The 13327-nt window shown below is 43.5% G+C and overlaps 1 protein-coding gene across 2 annotated transcripts in view; it reads right to left on the bottom strand.

The window, feature by feature from the left end:
* The window catches only part of LONRF1 (LON peptidase N-terminal domain and ring finger 1), a 66739-nt gene extending 53940 nt beyond the window's left edge, over positions 1-12799 (bottom strand). For both annotated transcript variants that reach the window (XM_057696687.1, XM_057696686.1), the window contains exon 1: positions 11997-12799. In XM_057696687.1, the coding sequence (XP_057552670.1) occupies positions 11997-12711 (715 nt within the window). In that variant the 5' untranslated portion in view covers positions 12712-12799. The remainder of the gene's footprint in view (positions 1-11996) is intronic.
* Between the last annotated feature and the right edge of the window lie 528 nt (positions 12800-13327).

Raw genomic sequence — 13327 nt, 5'->3', positions numbered from 1 at the left:
AGATGCATGTGATTAATCAATCAAGAATGAAGAGTCCTAGCACCAAGCTAGACCCTGCAGAGGTTTAAAAGCTTTCACTTTATCCCTGTCTTCAAGGAGCTTACAATCTCATCAGAAAATTCTATTTTCTTGTGAAAGGGTAGCATGTGATCCTGATTTCACAAGCACAACTGGAGTTGGGGAAACTGAGAGCAGCATGTGAAAATCAGTCCAAGTAGCCCTCACCGCAGCAGCGTCCAAACCCCTGAGCTGGAGAGGACGGTGACCAGGGTGTGCACAGCTGGGGTGCTTCCAACAGCATCCTTGGGACCCCACCTGTACTCCAGCACCTCCAGAGAGAGAGGGGGTTCACAGTCACAAGCAGCCCTCTCCACATGCAGATCCTTCACTGGGCTTTTTTTCTTCTCACATTTTCTTTTACAGCAAGTCCCCACGGCATGACACAACGCAGTGCACATTTGGACCTCGTGAGTACTGTATCCAAGGCCTCACTGCTCAGCGGTGCCCTTTGCACAGCTTCTCTAGGGCAGCACTGAAGGAAGGGGCTGAAGAGACCTCCGTCTTCAAAGCACCCAGTCAATCTACCATGCTTCTCCCCTCTGAGGGAAGCCAGAAAGGACTGTGCCCCTCTCAACACAGAAGCACTCAGGCTGTCCAGACTCCCTGGAAAGCTAGTGTCTACTGGGATTAGAAAAGAGGTGGAGCCCATGAAGAGATGGGCCAGATCTTAAAACTCTTGCTCCCCAAATCCTCATAGGTCATGTTTTTATTGAGAACTTCAAATGTCAATAGAATAATTATTTTGAATGACACTATTAGGGGGAAAAAACCCCCACCTCATCAGTTGAGTTCAAACTCCCAATACTTTTTAAAAGAGATTAGGGCCACCCCACTTATTTCCTTCAAATCCTTAATTCACAAAAAGAGCCACACTAATTGAGACCCTTCAAATGGCCTAAGGATACAGAATGTCTACCCTCCGTGTCCACGTTTGCGAAAGGCAACCGTGAAAAAAACGCCATCAGCCTGGGCCGTGTCATTAACTCAGGTGTGAAACAGCCAACAAATATTTACTGTCTGCTCGCTGCCTGGCCCCGCGGACGCTGGAATGAACGCGTCACCTCACTGCACAGGCCACCGGGGAGGGCCCGCCTCTCAGTCCCCAGCTGCAAGTGTGCAGTGCCTGGCACGTTACACAATTTGTTGGAAAAATGAAGAAATATAAAGATGTGGATTGAGCTAAGTGTACTGAGCTTGATTTAACTCCCACATCTAATTTTTTTCACCCTACCTTCAGTTGCATCAAATTTCCAACAGCCTGCTGTGCTTCTCCTCAAGCTCAGTATGCTTCCCATCCCCCACCGCCCAAAAAAGGTGTCTGTTCACTGTCTTCTGTTAGTAACACTGACTTCGCAAATCAAACCCTTACCGTGGTCGACTTTATCTCCTCTAATATTTCCCAAATTCGTCCCCGGTTTTTTCCAATCCTACTCCTAATAGCCTTAGTTTTGGCTTCCAAAATATCTTGAAGACTACTGTAACAGCTTACTGACTGCACACCAGTTTTACCTATGTCCTCACCACCCACAGATAAATAGGCATTGAGCACAGCAGCCAAGCTTCCCCATGCCTGGGTCCTGCCCATCTCTCCAGCCTCATTTCCCACCGTTATGAACGTCCCACTAGAAGTCCCAACAAGACCTAGCTACTCACCTCGCCCCACGTACGCCATTCGACTTCATGCCTCCTTCCTTTCTCACAGAGCTTCCTCCTTATCATTCCCTGTGAGACCACCCCAACCCAACTTCCCTTGGTCTGGATAACTTTTTCTCATCTAATAAGACTCAGCTCACCAATCTCTTCTCCAAGATGCTTTTCTCTGCGTCTACTGCACTCAGCATCCCATAAGGATCCAGAGCATGAGCCTGGAGGCCAGACTGCCTGGCTTCAACTTCTGGTTCCTCCACTCACTCGTTGTGAACTGCGGCAAATTACCAAACTCCTCTGTACCTCCGTTTCCTCAGCTATAAAACTGAGTTTCTGTCCACCTGTGGTCAATTAATTTATGACAAAGGAGGCAAGACTATACAGTGGATAAAAGACAGTCTCTTCAATAAATGGTGCTGGGAAAACTGGACAGGTACATGTAAAAGAATGAAATTAGAACATTCTTTAACACCATACACAAAAATAAACTCTAAATGGGTTAAAGACCCAAATGTAAGACCTAATACTATAAAACTCTTAGAGGAAAACATAGGCAGAACACTCTCTGACATAAATTGCAGCAGTATCTTTTTAGAGCTGCCTCCTAGAGTAATGGAAATAAAAACAAAAATAAACAAATTGGACCTAATCAAACTCAAAAGCTTTTGCACAGCAAAGGAAACCATAAACAAAACAAAAAGGCAACCCACAGAATGGCACAAAATATTTACAAACGAAGCAACCGACAAGGGGTTAATCTCCAAAATCTGCGAAAAGCTCATGCAGCTCAATATAAAAAAAAACCCCAATCAAAAAATGGGCAGATCTCAACAGACATTCCTCTAAAGAAGACATACAGATGGCCAAGAGGTACACGAAAAGATGCTCAACATGGCTAGTTACTAGAAAAATGCAAATCAAAACTACATTGAGATATCACCCCTCACCAGTCAGGATGGCCATCATCAAAAAGACTACAAACAATAAATGCTGGTATGGAGAAAAGGGAACCCTCCTGCACTGTTGGTGGGAATGTAAATTGGTACAGCCACTGTGAAGAAGAGTATGAAGGTTCCTCAGAAAACTAAAAATAGAATTATCATATGATCTAGCAGTCCCACTCCCGGGCATATATCCAGAGAAAACCATAATTCGAAAAGATACATACACCCCAATGTTCAGTGCAACACTATTTACAATAGCCAAAACACAGAAGTAACCTAAATGTCCACTGACAAATGAATGGATAAAGAAGATGTGGTACATACATACAATGGAATATTACTCAGCCATAAAAAAGAATGAAATAGTGTCCTTTGCAGCAACATGGATGGACCTAGAGATTATCATACTAAGTGAAGTAAATCAGACAAAGACAAATATATGATATTGCTCATATGTGGAACCTAAAAAAAAAAAAAAAGATACAAATGAACTTATTTACAAAACAGAGATAGAATCACAGACTTAGAAAGCAAACTTTATGGTTACCAAACAGGAAAGATTGGGGGGCGGGGGAGAGGGATAAATTGGGAGTTTGGGATTGACATATACACACTGCTATATTTAAAAAAGATAACAAGGACCTACTGTATAGCACAGGGAACTCTGCTCAATATTCTGTAATAACCTACATGGGAAAAGAATTTGTAAAAGCACAGATATATGTATAACTGAAACACTTTGTTATATACCTGAAACTAACACAATTGTTAACTGTGTTCACATAATTGTTAACCAGCTATACTCCAATATAACATAAAAATTTAAAAAAAAAATCTATCCCAAAGGGAAGAACTGAATTTAAGCAGACATTTTTAATACAAAAAATAAAAATAAAAAAAAAACACAGAGGAGCAAAGGGCAAGAATTTAAATGATAGATGAGTTTTTTTCAGCTAGTACAGTTATCTGATAACAACAAACTCTGCACTGTTCTAAACGATTTACAACCTTCAGAACAATCCTATGTGGGTGTAACACTGTCCACATTTTTATAGATAAAGAAACTGAGTACAGAGAGTTTAAGTAACTTGCCCAAGATCAAACAGCTCGTAAGTGGTGGATTCTAGATGCTACCACCAGCTGCCTGGCTCCGGAGTTCTTGCTGTTCACCTCTATAGTAATAACAGTATCCCCCTCACAGGGTTACTTGAGAGAGAGAGTTAATGTGTGCAAAGTATTTAGAACAGAGCTTGGTACATTGTAAGTACTATTTAAGTGTTTGCTATTATGACTTGTGTTCCTTCACTGTATGTGCGTAGCATTTATTTAATTTTAAAAATCTGTTTTTTGAGCTCCCTCCATTATTTACTTTCTCTGTATCCTCAAATCCTGGCTTTGATAAATGTTTGCTGAACCAGGAGAAATTCATTAAAATATGTCCCCTTGAGCTCCTCAATTCATGCCCTCATTTTTAATCTTCTCTTCAACCCAGTAATATCATGAGTTGTTAGGCAAATAAAAAGACTGAAACAAAATTCTGGTACACATCTGAGGAAACTAGTCTTAAGTTGTCCAAGGCACTGCAAGGGCTGCAGAGGGACAGTTCTCTGGAGTGGTGATTCCTCATCTGTTTTCCAATATGTGATGGGTAGTAATAGGAGTGTACATGTCATTTATTTCAACTTCAAGAAACTTGTTTTGAATAACAAAAGTTATAAAGTATTTACTAATAAACTTTGAAAAATACAGAAAATTAAGAATTAAAAATTCTTTCTCACCACAAAAAAAAATCCATTAAAATCTGTCCCCGTAAGTTCCTCAATTCATGCTCTCATGAACTGAGAAATAACCAGTATCAGCATATAACCTGTACTTTTTATCTATGTATGTAGATTACATTTTTAATGTATAGTTTTATGAAATATACCATATATACTGTGTATAATCTGCTTTTTCTGTCAATGTAATTATATCCACAAGATTTTTAACGGTTGCAAAGTATTCCACTATGTATACCATCTATTTAACAATTCCCTATTACTTCTAATTTTTGCTAATATAAAAAGTACTGCAATGAACATATATAAGATTTTACATATCAGTTTATTTCCTTAGTTATTTACTATAAAGTTGAGTGGCTGTGTAGAAAGTTATAGATATACAAAGTCTTCAATACATTCTGCTCACCCTCCTTTTATAAAAATTTATTTTACACTCCCAGAAGCTGTATATTTTTGTTTCCTAGAAAAACACAAATGAAAACAACATCATTATTTTGATATGCATTTTTTCAGTAAGTTTGACTTTTAAAACTATTTATTGGCTATTTGGATTGTTTATGTGTAAGTATTCCTCTTGAGTGTCTTTTTTCTTAGATTTATATGTTCAGCTATTTCAAGAATTCCAATGGCTAACTGAAATACCAAATTTCTTTGCTTCTATTTCTTTGTCAAGTTCAGTACGGCAGAACTTGGTTATCACAGTAAACTAAGAGCTGCCAAGTGACAAGTTATTAGTGATTGATTAATAAAGTCCAGGAATAGTAGTCTGGCATACTAATTAAGATAATAACCACTGGATTCACAAGATCTGGCTTCAGATCCACTTTGGACAGTTTACCAAACTCTTTGAGCCTCAGTCTCCTCATCTATAAAATGCTGGTGATACCTACATCTTGTTGTGTGGAGTAAATAAGATCGTGCATGCTAACAGTTAACACAGAATGCTCAATAAGTAACAGTTACTGTTAATATTACAAAATATTTCAAAATGAGTTGATAAATGAGATTAGCTCTTGATACAAGGTATTAGAAGAGTATTTTCTACCTCTTTTACCCAAATAAACCTTAGCCAGATGAGAAACATCCTTAGGAATCAGTAACACAGGTTGGGCAAAATGAGAAGCAAAAAAAGAAAGAGAAAAGAAAAAAAAAAAGGAAAAGAATGATCCTATCGTACAAAGTGGGGGGGGGGGGGGGGAGGGAAATGAACAGAAACTTTTGCCTTGCATTTTAGAATTCTCTTCAGTCATTCACCTTCTATAATAAAACATAATAATTTTGAAAAATATCTTTACACTGTAAGAGGCAGAATATTCTACAAATTTGTTTAAAATTACACTTGAATATATCTAAGCCTCTTAGAAATACTCCACTAAATAGAGAAACAATTCTGAATAAACCAAAGGTTAACATACAAATAATGAGAAATCTACAATAACTTAGTTTTGGTAAATCTTTCATCATTTGTTTGATGAATGTTGTTTCTAAAAAAGTAAAAACACAGAATTTAAAACAGAGCACTTAATAGTTATTTATGTAACTCCCCCTTTGCATTTTCTATAATAATAAGAATATGCTGTTATAACTGAGGCACTGCAAAAATCCTTAAAGCGACTTCTGAATTGAAAGACAAATCAGAGATATAATGGATATAGGCTCAGTGTGTTAGAAATCAATTAAGTAATAAGTCCTTTTTCTGGTGCTTTTCAATACTGTAAATACCAATTTGCTGCAATTTTAAAAGAAACAAAGAAATACACACTCTGTAAGGACAGAGACTTGATTTTGCTCATGGCTGTATATCTAGCACCTAAAACAATGCCTAGTAAGCACTCAATACACATTTGTTAAATGAACAGCAAGAGCACTTAAGATTTATGTTTTATATGCTAACTTAAAAAATCAACTTCAGTCTTAGAAGTAATATTCACATGCCCAATTTCTGCTTTCAGTTGTAACTTGGTTACCTGCGTGCCTTTAAAAAGTCACTTGAAACAATCCATTTACCATTGCAACAAAATAATAAAATACCTAGGAATAAACCTACCTAAGGAGACAAAAGACTTGTACTCAGAAAACTAAAACACTGATGAGAGAAATCAAAGATGACATAAACAGATGGAGAAATATACCACATTCTTAGATTGGCAGAATCAATATTGTGAAAACGACTATACTACCCAAAGCAATCTACAGATTCAATGCAATCCCTATCAAATTACCAATGGCATTCTTCACAGAATTAGAACGAAGAATTTTATAATTTGTATGGAAACACAAAAGACCCTGAATAGCCAAAGCAATCTTGAGAAAGAAAAACAGAGCTGGAGGAATCAGGCACCCCAACTTCAAACTATACTACAAAGCTACAGTAATCAAGACAGTATGGTACTGGCACAAAAACAGAAATATAGATCAATGGTGCAGGATAGAAAGCCCAGAGATAAACCCATGCACATATGGTCACCTAATTTATGACAAAGGAGGCAAGAACATATAATGGAGAAAAGACAGTCTCTTCAATAGTGGTGCTGGGAAAACTGGACAACTACATGTAGAAGAGTGAAATTAGAACACTACCTAACACCACAAACAAAAATAAACTCAAAATGGATTAAAGACCTAAATGTAAGACTGGACACTATAAAACTCTTAGAGGAAAACAAAGGAAAAATGCTCTTTGATATAAATCACAGCAAGATCTTTTAGGACCCACCTCCTAGAGTAATGAAAATAAAAACAAAAATAAACAAATGGGACCTAATTAAACTTAAAAGCTTTTGCATGGCAAAGGAAATCATAAACAAGATGAAAAGACAACCCTCAGAATGGGAGAAAATATCTGCAAATGAAGCAACAGAGAAAGGATTAATCTCCAAAATATACAAACAGCACATGGAGCTCAACATCAAAAAAACCAACAACCCAATCAAAAAATGGGCAGAAGACCTAAAGAGGCATTTCTCCAAAGAAGACATATGGATGGCCAAGAGGCACATGAAAAGATGCTCGACATCACTAATTATTAGAGAAATGCAAATCAAAATGACAATGAGGTATCACCTCACACGGTCAGAATGGGCATCATCAGAAAATCTACAAACAGTAAATGCTGGAGAGGGTGTGGAGAAAAGGGAATGCTCTTGCACTGTGGGTGGGAATGTAAATTGATACAGCCACTATGGTGAGCAGTATGGACGTTCCTTGTAAAACTAAAAATAGAGCTACCATATGACCCAGCAATCCCACTGCTGGGCATATACCCAGAGAACACCATCATTCAAAAAGACACATGCACTCCAATGTTCACTGCAGCACTCTTTACAACAGCCAGGACATGGAAGCAACCTAAATGTCCATCAACAGATGAATGGATAAAAAAGATGTGGTATATATACACAATGGAATATTACTCAGCTGTAAAAAGCAATGAAACTGGGACATTTGCAGAGACATGGATGGACCTAGAGACTGTCATACAGAGTGAAGTGAGTCAGAAAGAGAAAAACAAATATCGTATATTAACACATATATGCAGAATATAGAAAAATGGCACAAATCAACCATTTTGCAAGGCAGAAATAGAGACCTAGATGTAGAGAACAAACATATGGACACCAAGTGGGGAAAGTGGGGAGGGTTGGGGGGGAATGAATTGGGAGATTGGGATACCAAATTGTACACTCTAAATATATGCAGTTTATTTTATATTAACTGTATCTCAATAAAAGTTCTTTTAAAAAAAAAGGCAGATGTAGAGAATGGATGTGTGGAAACAGGGGAGAAGGGAAGGGTGGGATGAATTCGGAGATTATGTTTGACATAAATACACTACCATGTGCAAAACAGATAGCTAGTGGTAACGTGATGTATATAGCACAAGGAGGTCAGCTTGGTGCGGTGATGGCCTAGTTGGGTAGAATGCAGGGGAGGGAGGTCCAAGAGGGAGGGGGTGTGTGTATGCGTATGGCTGATTCACTTCACTGTGTGGCAGAAACTAACACAACATTGTAAAGCAACTATACTCCAATAAAAAAAAATAACAAAACATTCAAAAAAAGACAGATTTCAATCTTAGCTAAATCACCTTGCTGGAGCACAAATTTTACATTTTAAAAATATTTTAATTAATATTTACTGAGTATTTATCCATCAGGCACCACTCAAAGCACTTCATGTGTTTTGACTCTTAATTCTCACAACAGCCCTAGGCTGTTATTATGGCTGGTATCTATGAGGCAGACACTATTCTCACTTTGTAGATAAGGAAAGCAAAACAGGGAGGTTAGACACAGGCACAAGGCCAAAGCGCAGGTGGAGTCTTCACTGGGATTCAAACCCAGGTCATCAGACACCAGCATGCACAGCTCTAACTACTAGACTATACTGCCTCTCTAACCCTAGGTGCCTTTATGGATAATGGTACTCACAGGAGTCTTTGTGACAATGAAATGATATAAAGAATTTTAAAATACTTGGTAAGAGTCAAGGACTATAATTAATATTCAAAACAAAACTTTCCTTCTCCAAGTATTTTAAATGAAATGTTCTCCTTATGACCTTTATTTTTTTTAACCAGTTCAAACTGTAAATTATACTGTTCTGTTGGTCTTCTCTGGGGGGAGAGCGGCAAGTCAGTGTAAAACTTCATTAAAAATAAAAAGAGAGCATAGCAAAGTTGGACTATTTCCAAAGACTCTTAAGTATAAAGATTCAGTGCAGAAAAGACTTTTACATAATATCCTTGAATACTAAGAAGGTAAAGTTATGAAACATCTGAGAGTTAATACCAAAAGATCAATGGATTAAATGTTATCTAAATATATTTCAATTCAACAGAAACTTATGTAATCTCAATGGGAACGTTCTGATTTTGGCAGAGGTTTTCTAGCTTTCCTTTCTTGTTGACAGGAATTAAATTTGGATGTGTGTGGGCTAACTGTAGACTAGATTATTTTTTTCTAGTTAATACTACTTACTTGTTTCATTGTAAGAATTATATGAAGAAAATATAGTGAAGGTCTTTTTCTACTGTTAGCAATTACAGTATCTTGACTAACTACAGCTGTACAATTATATAAATACACTTCAAAATGCTTATCTAGCTAATTGGCTCAAAAAGTTAAAGCTTAACTGTACAAATAGACTTATAACTCTACTAATAAACCTTTTTATTTATACCCATAAACGGTTAAACACATAATATCTGTACTTTACCAACTATAATTTGTTAACTCTAAGATTTCTTTCCTCCTACTTTGCACTAAAAATTCAAAGGATGAAAAAAGTTATCCTCATTAGTACCATTCAGACACACTTGAGTATGGAATTAATGACTTCTGAAAGACCTAAAAATGAGGGGAAAACAGACTCGTTAGGCGAAAGTCAGGAGACCTGGGTTCTACTCCAGCAAAAGTAGAATTAAGCAGCTAAGTGGACAAAATTCCCACATACAGTCTATGCAAACTGAAAAAAGAGAAAGAGTAGATCTTTCAGTCTTTTTCTGTTAACAATAATATCCTCAACCCCAGGCCCCAAATCTTCTTTAATTAAAAGATTATTGGTCATAGAACACTAAGCTAGATCTTAATTAGTAAATGTACTCCCAGTTCTTCCATGGATTAGGACCTGAATTCTTATGAAATGCCTAATTTAAGAGGTCAAACCACTAAATCAGTGGGAGTTAATACTGAATAGTGCTGTCAGTAAGTTTCATCCTTTATTTTATACTAGTGACAAAAAACTTCCTTGGAAATTTATGTTAAACATTTTCACTGAATGAGCTATAAAGGTAGAATGAACCCTGGTCCAACATTTAGGAGAAATGGAGGACACAGCGTTGCCTCCACAGTCACCTGGCTGTGTGACTGTGGACAAGTCATTTCACTGCTGCAGCTTCTGTTTCTTCATTTTAAACATGAGGACCATGTCCTAGATGGTCTTTACTTCACCAAATTCATATTCTATTCCCCCAGGGAGGCTGAGCCGTATTGGAATTTTGTATTCCAAATAGTTCTCTTTTGTTTGGGGTCTATCATTCTATTTTATAACTGCTACTCCCCATAAAGATACTGAAAGAATATGAAAATATGCCAGGTTTGCGCTTTGAACTCTAAAGGTATTAAACAACTCAACACAGTTACTAGTTCAAAATGACAGAACACAATGTAAAAGACCTACAACAAGCTACTTTCACTTACATAGTTTATAAATGCTCCTCATACTTCACATTAGTTTATGTTTTGGACATCTATTTTCTTGGGGATTATTTTCACAAGTGTTATTCCGTGCCTGTATAAACCTTAATTCTGAAATATGCTTATTTAACGAAAGGCTTAACAGTGACAAAATTGACATTTTGGGCCTGATCATTGTGTGGGAGACTGTCCCGTGCGTGACTGGATGTTGAGTAGCATCTCTGGCCGCTACCCACTAGATGTACCAGCACCACTCCCACAAGGGGTGGCAACCAAAAGTGTCTCTAGATATTGCCCCAGATAACGTCCCCGGGGCAGGGGCGTGGAGTGGGCGTGGGGTGGGGGTGGGTTAACATTCCCTTGGTAGGAAAAAGAACGGCTCTTCGTTTTACATAGCTAACGAACTCCCGGCAATGTCCCTTTCCACAGCCCAAAACCACCTTAAGAAAAGTGCTAGCCTAGGTAAAGAGGCCGAAACCGCTTCTTAGAGGCCAAGAAACAGACAAAAGATCTTCAAGGCCTGCTCCCACAGCTTGATCAAGAGTGCAAAGGCAAACACGAACTCGATCAGGGGCTACCTCTTTAGCTTTAACCGTGAACTAGGTGTAACCAAAGTAAGCACACGTGCGTTTCTGAAATAAGCACGCTTTGAAATAGACAGGTGGAAATCCTCAAGAAGAACCAAGTCTGCAGGCGTTATTCATCTGAGACTGGAGCAACCCTGATGAGCTCCGAAGGCCAGCGGCCGCCGGGGCCTCGGGTGCGGGGTGCGGGGTGCGGGCGGCGAGCTCCCGCCACGCCCACCAGACGTCACCCGTTACACAACGCCCCCCATCCCCCCCCGCCCCCAGCTTATGCAATTCTGCCTCCCGCGGTTTCCAATTGCCCCGGTGACTTTTGTGGGAGACCGAGGTGTACGTCGCACACGCAGCCTTGGCTGGGGATCCTCTCCCCGCCCCGGCTGGCGTCTCCCCGCGGCGGACCCGGCCCGGCCCGAGCGGCCAATTACCGGAAAGAGCGCGGCAGGAAGCGAGCAGCCGCTCAGGCTCGCGCAACTCCCTCCCCATCCCGCGCTCCGGCGGCCTCGCCCGGCCACCCGCCCCGCTCCGCTCCGGGCGCGCCCGCCACAGCGCCAGGCCCCGACGGAGGGAACCCCGCGCCGCGTCACAGTCGGCTCCAGGGCGATCCCCACTGTGACCGAAGCACCCGGGGCGCCGCCCCCTCCCACCCCCCTCCGGGGCCCCAGGACCCGACCCGCCGCGAGCTGCAGCCGGCCTCGGGGACGCCCCCCGGGGGCGCAGACGAGCTCGGGGCGGCCCGCCCGTCGGGGAAAAAGGAGGGTGGGGTCGCGGGGCCCGCGCGGTCACCTGCTCGCAGCTCCTCGCAGGCGGCGGCCAGGGCCTCCCGGTAGCGCCCCTGGCGCAGCAGCTCCCCGAGCCGGCCGGCCGCCCGAGCTCTCTCCCGCTGGCCCGGGAACCACTTTTCGGCCAGGTGGCTGAGGACGACGCTGGTCCTGAAGCCCGAAGCAGCGATGGCGGCGGCCGCAGGCGGCGGCCGCGCGGAGGTCCCCTCGGCATCAGCGGCCGCGGCGGGCGGCAGCCGGTCCCGGCAGAGGCGGCAGCGGGCGCGGAGCTCTCTCCGCAGGCAGCGGCGGCAGTAGCTGTGACCGCAGGGCACGGTCACCGGCTCGCTCAGGAAGCCCCGGCAGCCCAGGCAGCGGAGCAGCCCGCCGGCGCCGGGGTGGGCGCCCTCCGCCGGGGCCGCGCTCCAGCCCAGCCCGTGGCGGAGCCGGTAGTTGAACACCAGGCAGTCCACCAGGGTGCCGAGGCACTCGGGCCTGACCGGGGCCCCGCGGCGCAGCGCCGCCGCGTACGCCTCCAGCGCTGCCTTCAGGTGGCCGCCCAGCGCCAGCAGCTCGCCCCGGCGGAGCAGCAGCTCCCAGCGCTCCGACTCCGCGGCCGCGCTCTCCAGCCGGTCGCCGCCGCCGCCGCCCACTTCCCAGAACCGGCCCCGGCTCCGCGGCCGGGGGTCCACCTCTTGGGTCTCTCCCTGGGAGCTCCTCGCTACGGCCGGAGAAGACATGACCCGCGCAGGGCTGCGCCGCCGCCGCCCGCCGCCACGGTCCCGGAGCCTCCGGGGCGCGCGGCTCCGCACGCGGCCCGCGAGCAGGGGGGCGTGGCGCGCGGACACGGCGGGGCGGCGCGCGCCCGGGAAGCCCCGGGGGCGGGGCCTGGCGGGCGCGGGGCGGGGCCGGGCTGCGCGGCGGCGGCGGCGGCGCCCGGGACTCCCCCTCACCCCCCGCGACCGGGTCCCCGAGGAGCCGGCCGCCGGCCCCGCCCCTCCCGAAGCCCCTCCTGGCGGGAGACGCGAGGTCAGATGATCCCCCAGCGGGGATCTAATTGGCTTCTTGGGAAAGAAGGGCCTGGCTTGTAACCGAACAAAGCCCGAAGGAGCCCAGCTCTCCATCCCCCCTGGTTTCTCCGCCGGACGCCCCCCACCTGCTGAGGATTCTCCCCTAATCCCCGCTTTGTTGGCGCTCTTCTGCCGGCCGGACGACCTCGCGGGACTGAGGCCCAAATCGCCAACCCTCCCCTGACCTTAACGCCCACCTGGGTGGGGACCCGCCCCCTCTTACTGGCCCCTGGGAGCCTCCCGGTGTAGTGTATCAGCGGTCAGGTGCTCATCTGCATTTTCTCTA

The sequence above is a fragment of the Hippopotamus amphibius genome, chromosome 10 (assembly GCF_030028045.1).
Source record: "Hippopotamus amphibius kiboko isolate mHipAmp2 chromosome 10, mHipAmp2.hap2, whole genome shotgun sequence".
NCBI lineage: Eukaryota > Metazoa > Chordata > Mammalia > Artiodactyla > Hippopotamidae > Hippopotamus > Hippopotamus amphibius.
Note: the sequence above shows the minus strand (reverse complement) of the source record. Positions and strands in the feature narration are given on the sequence as shown.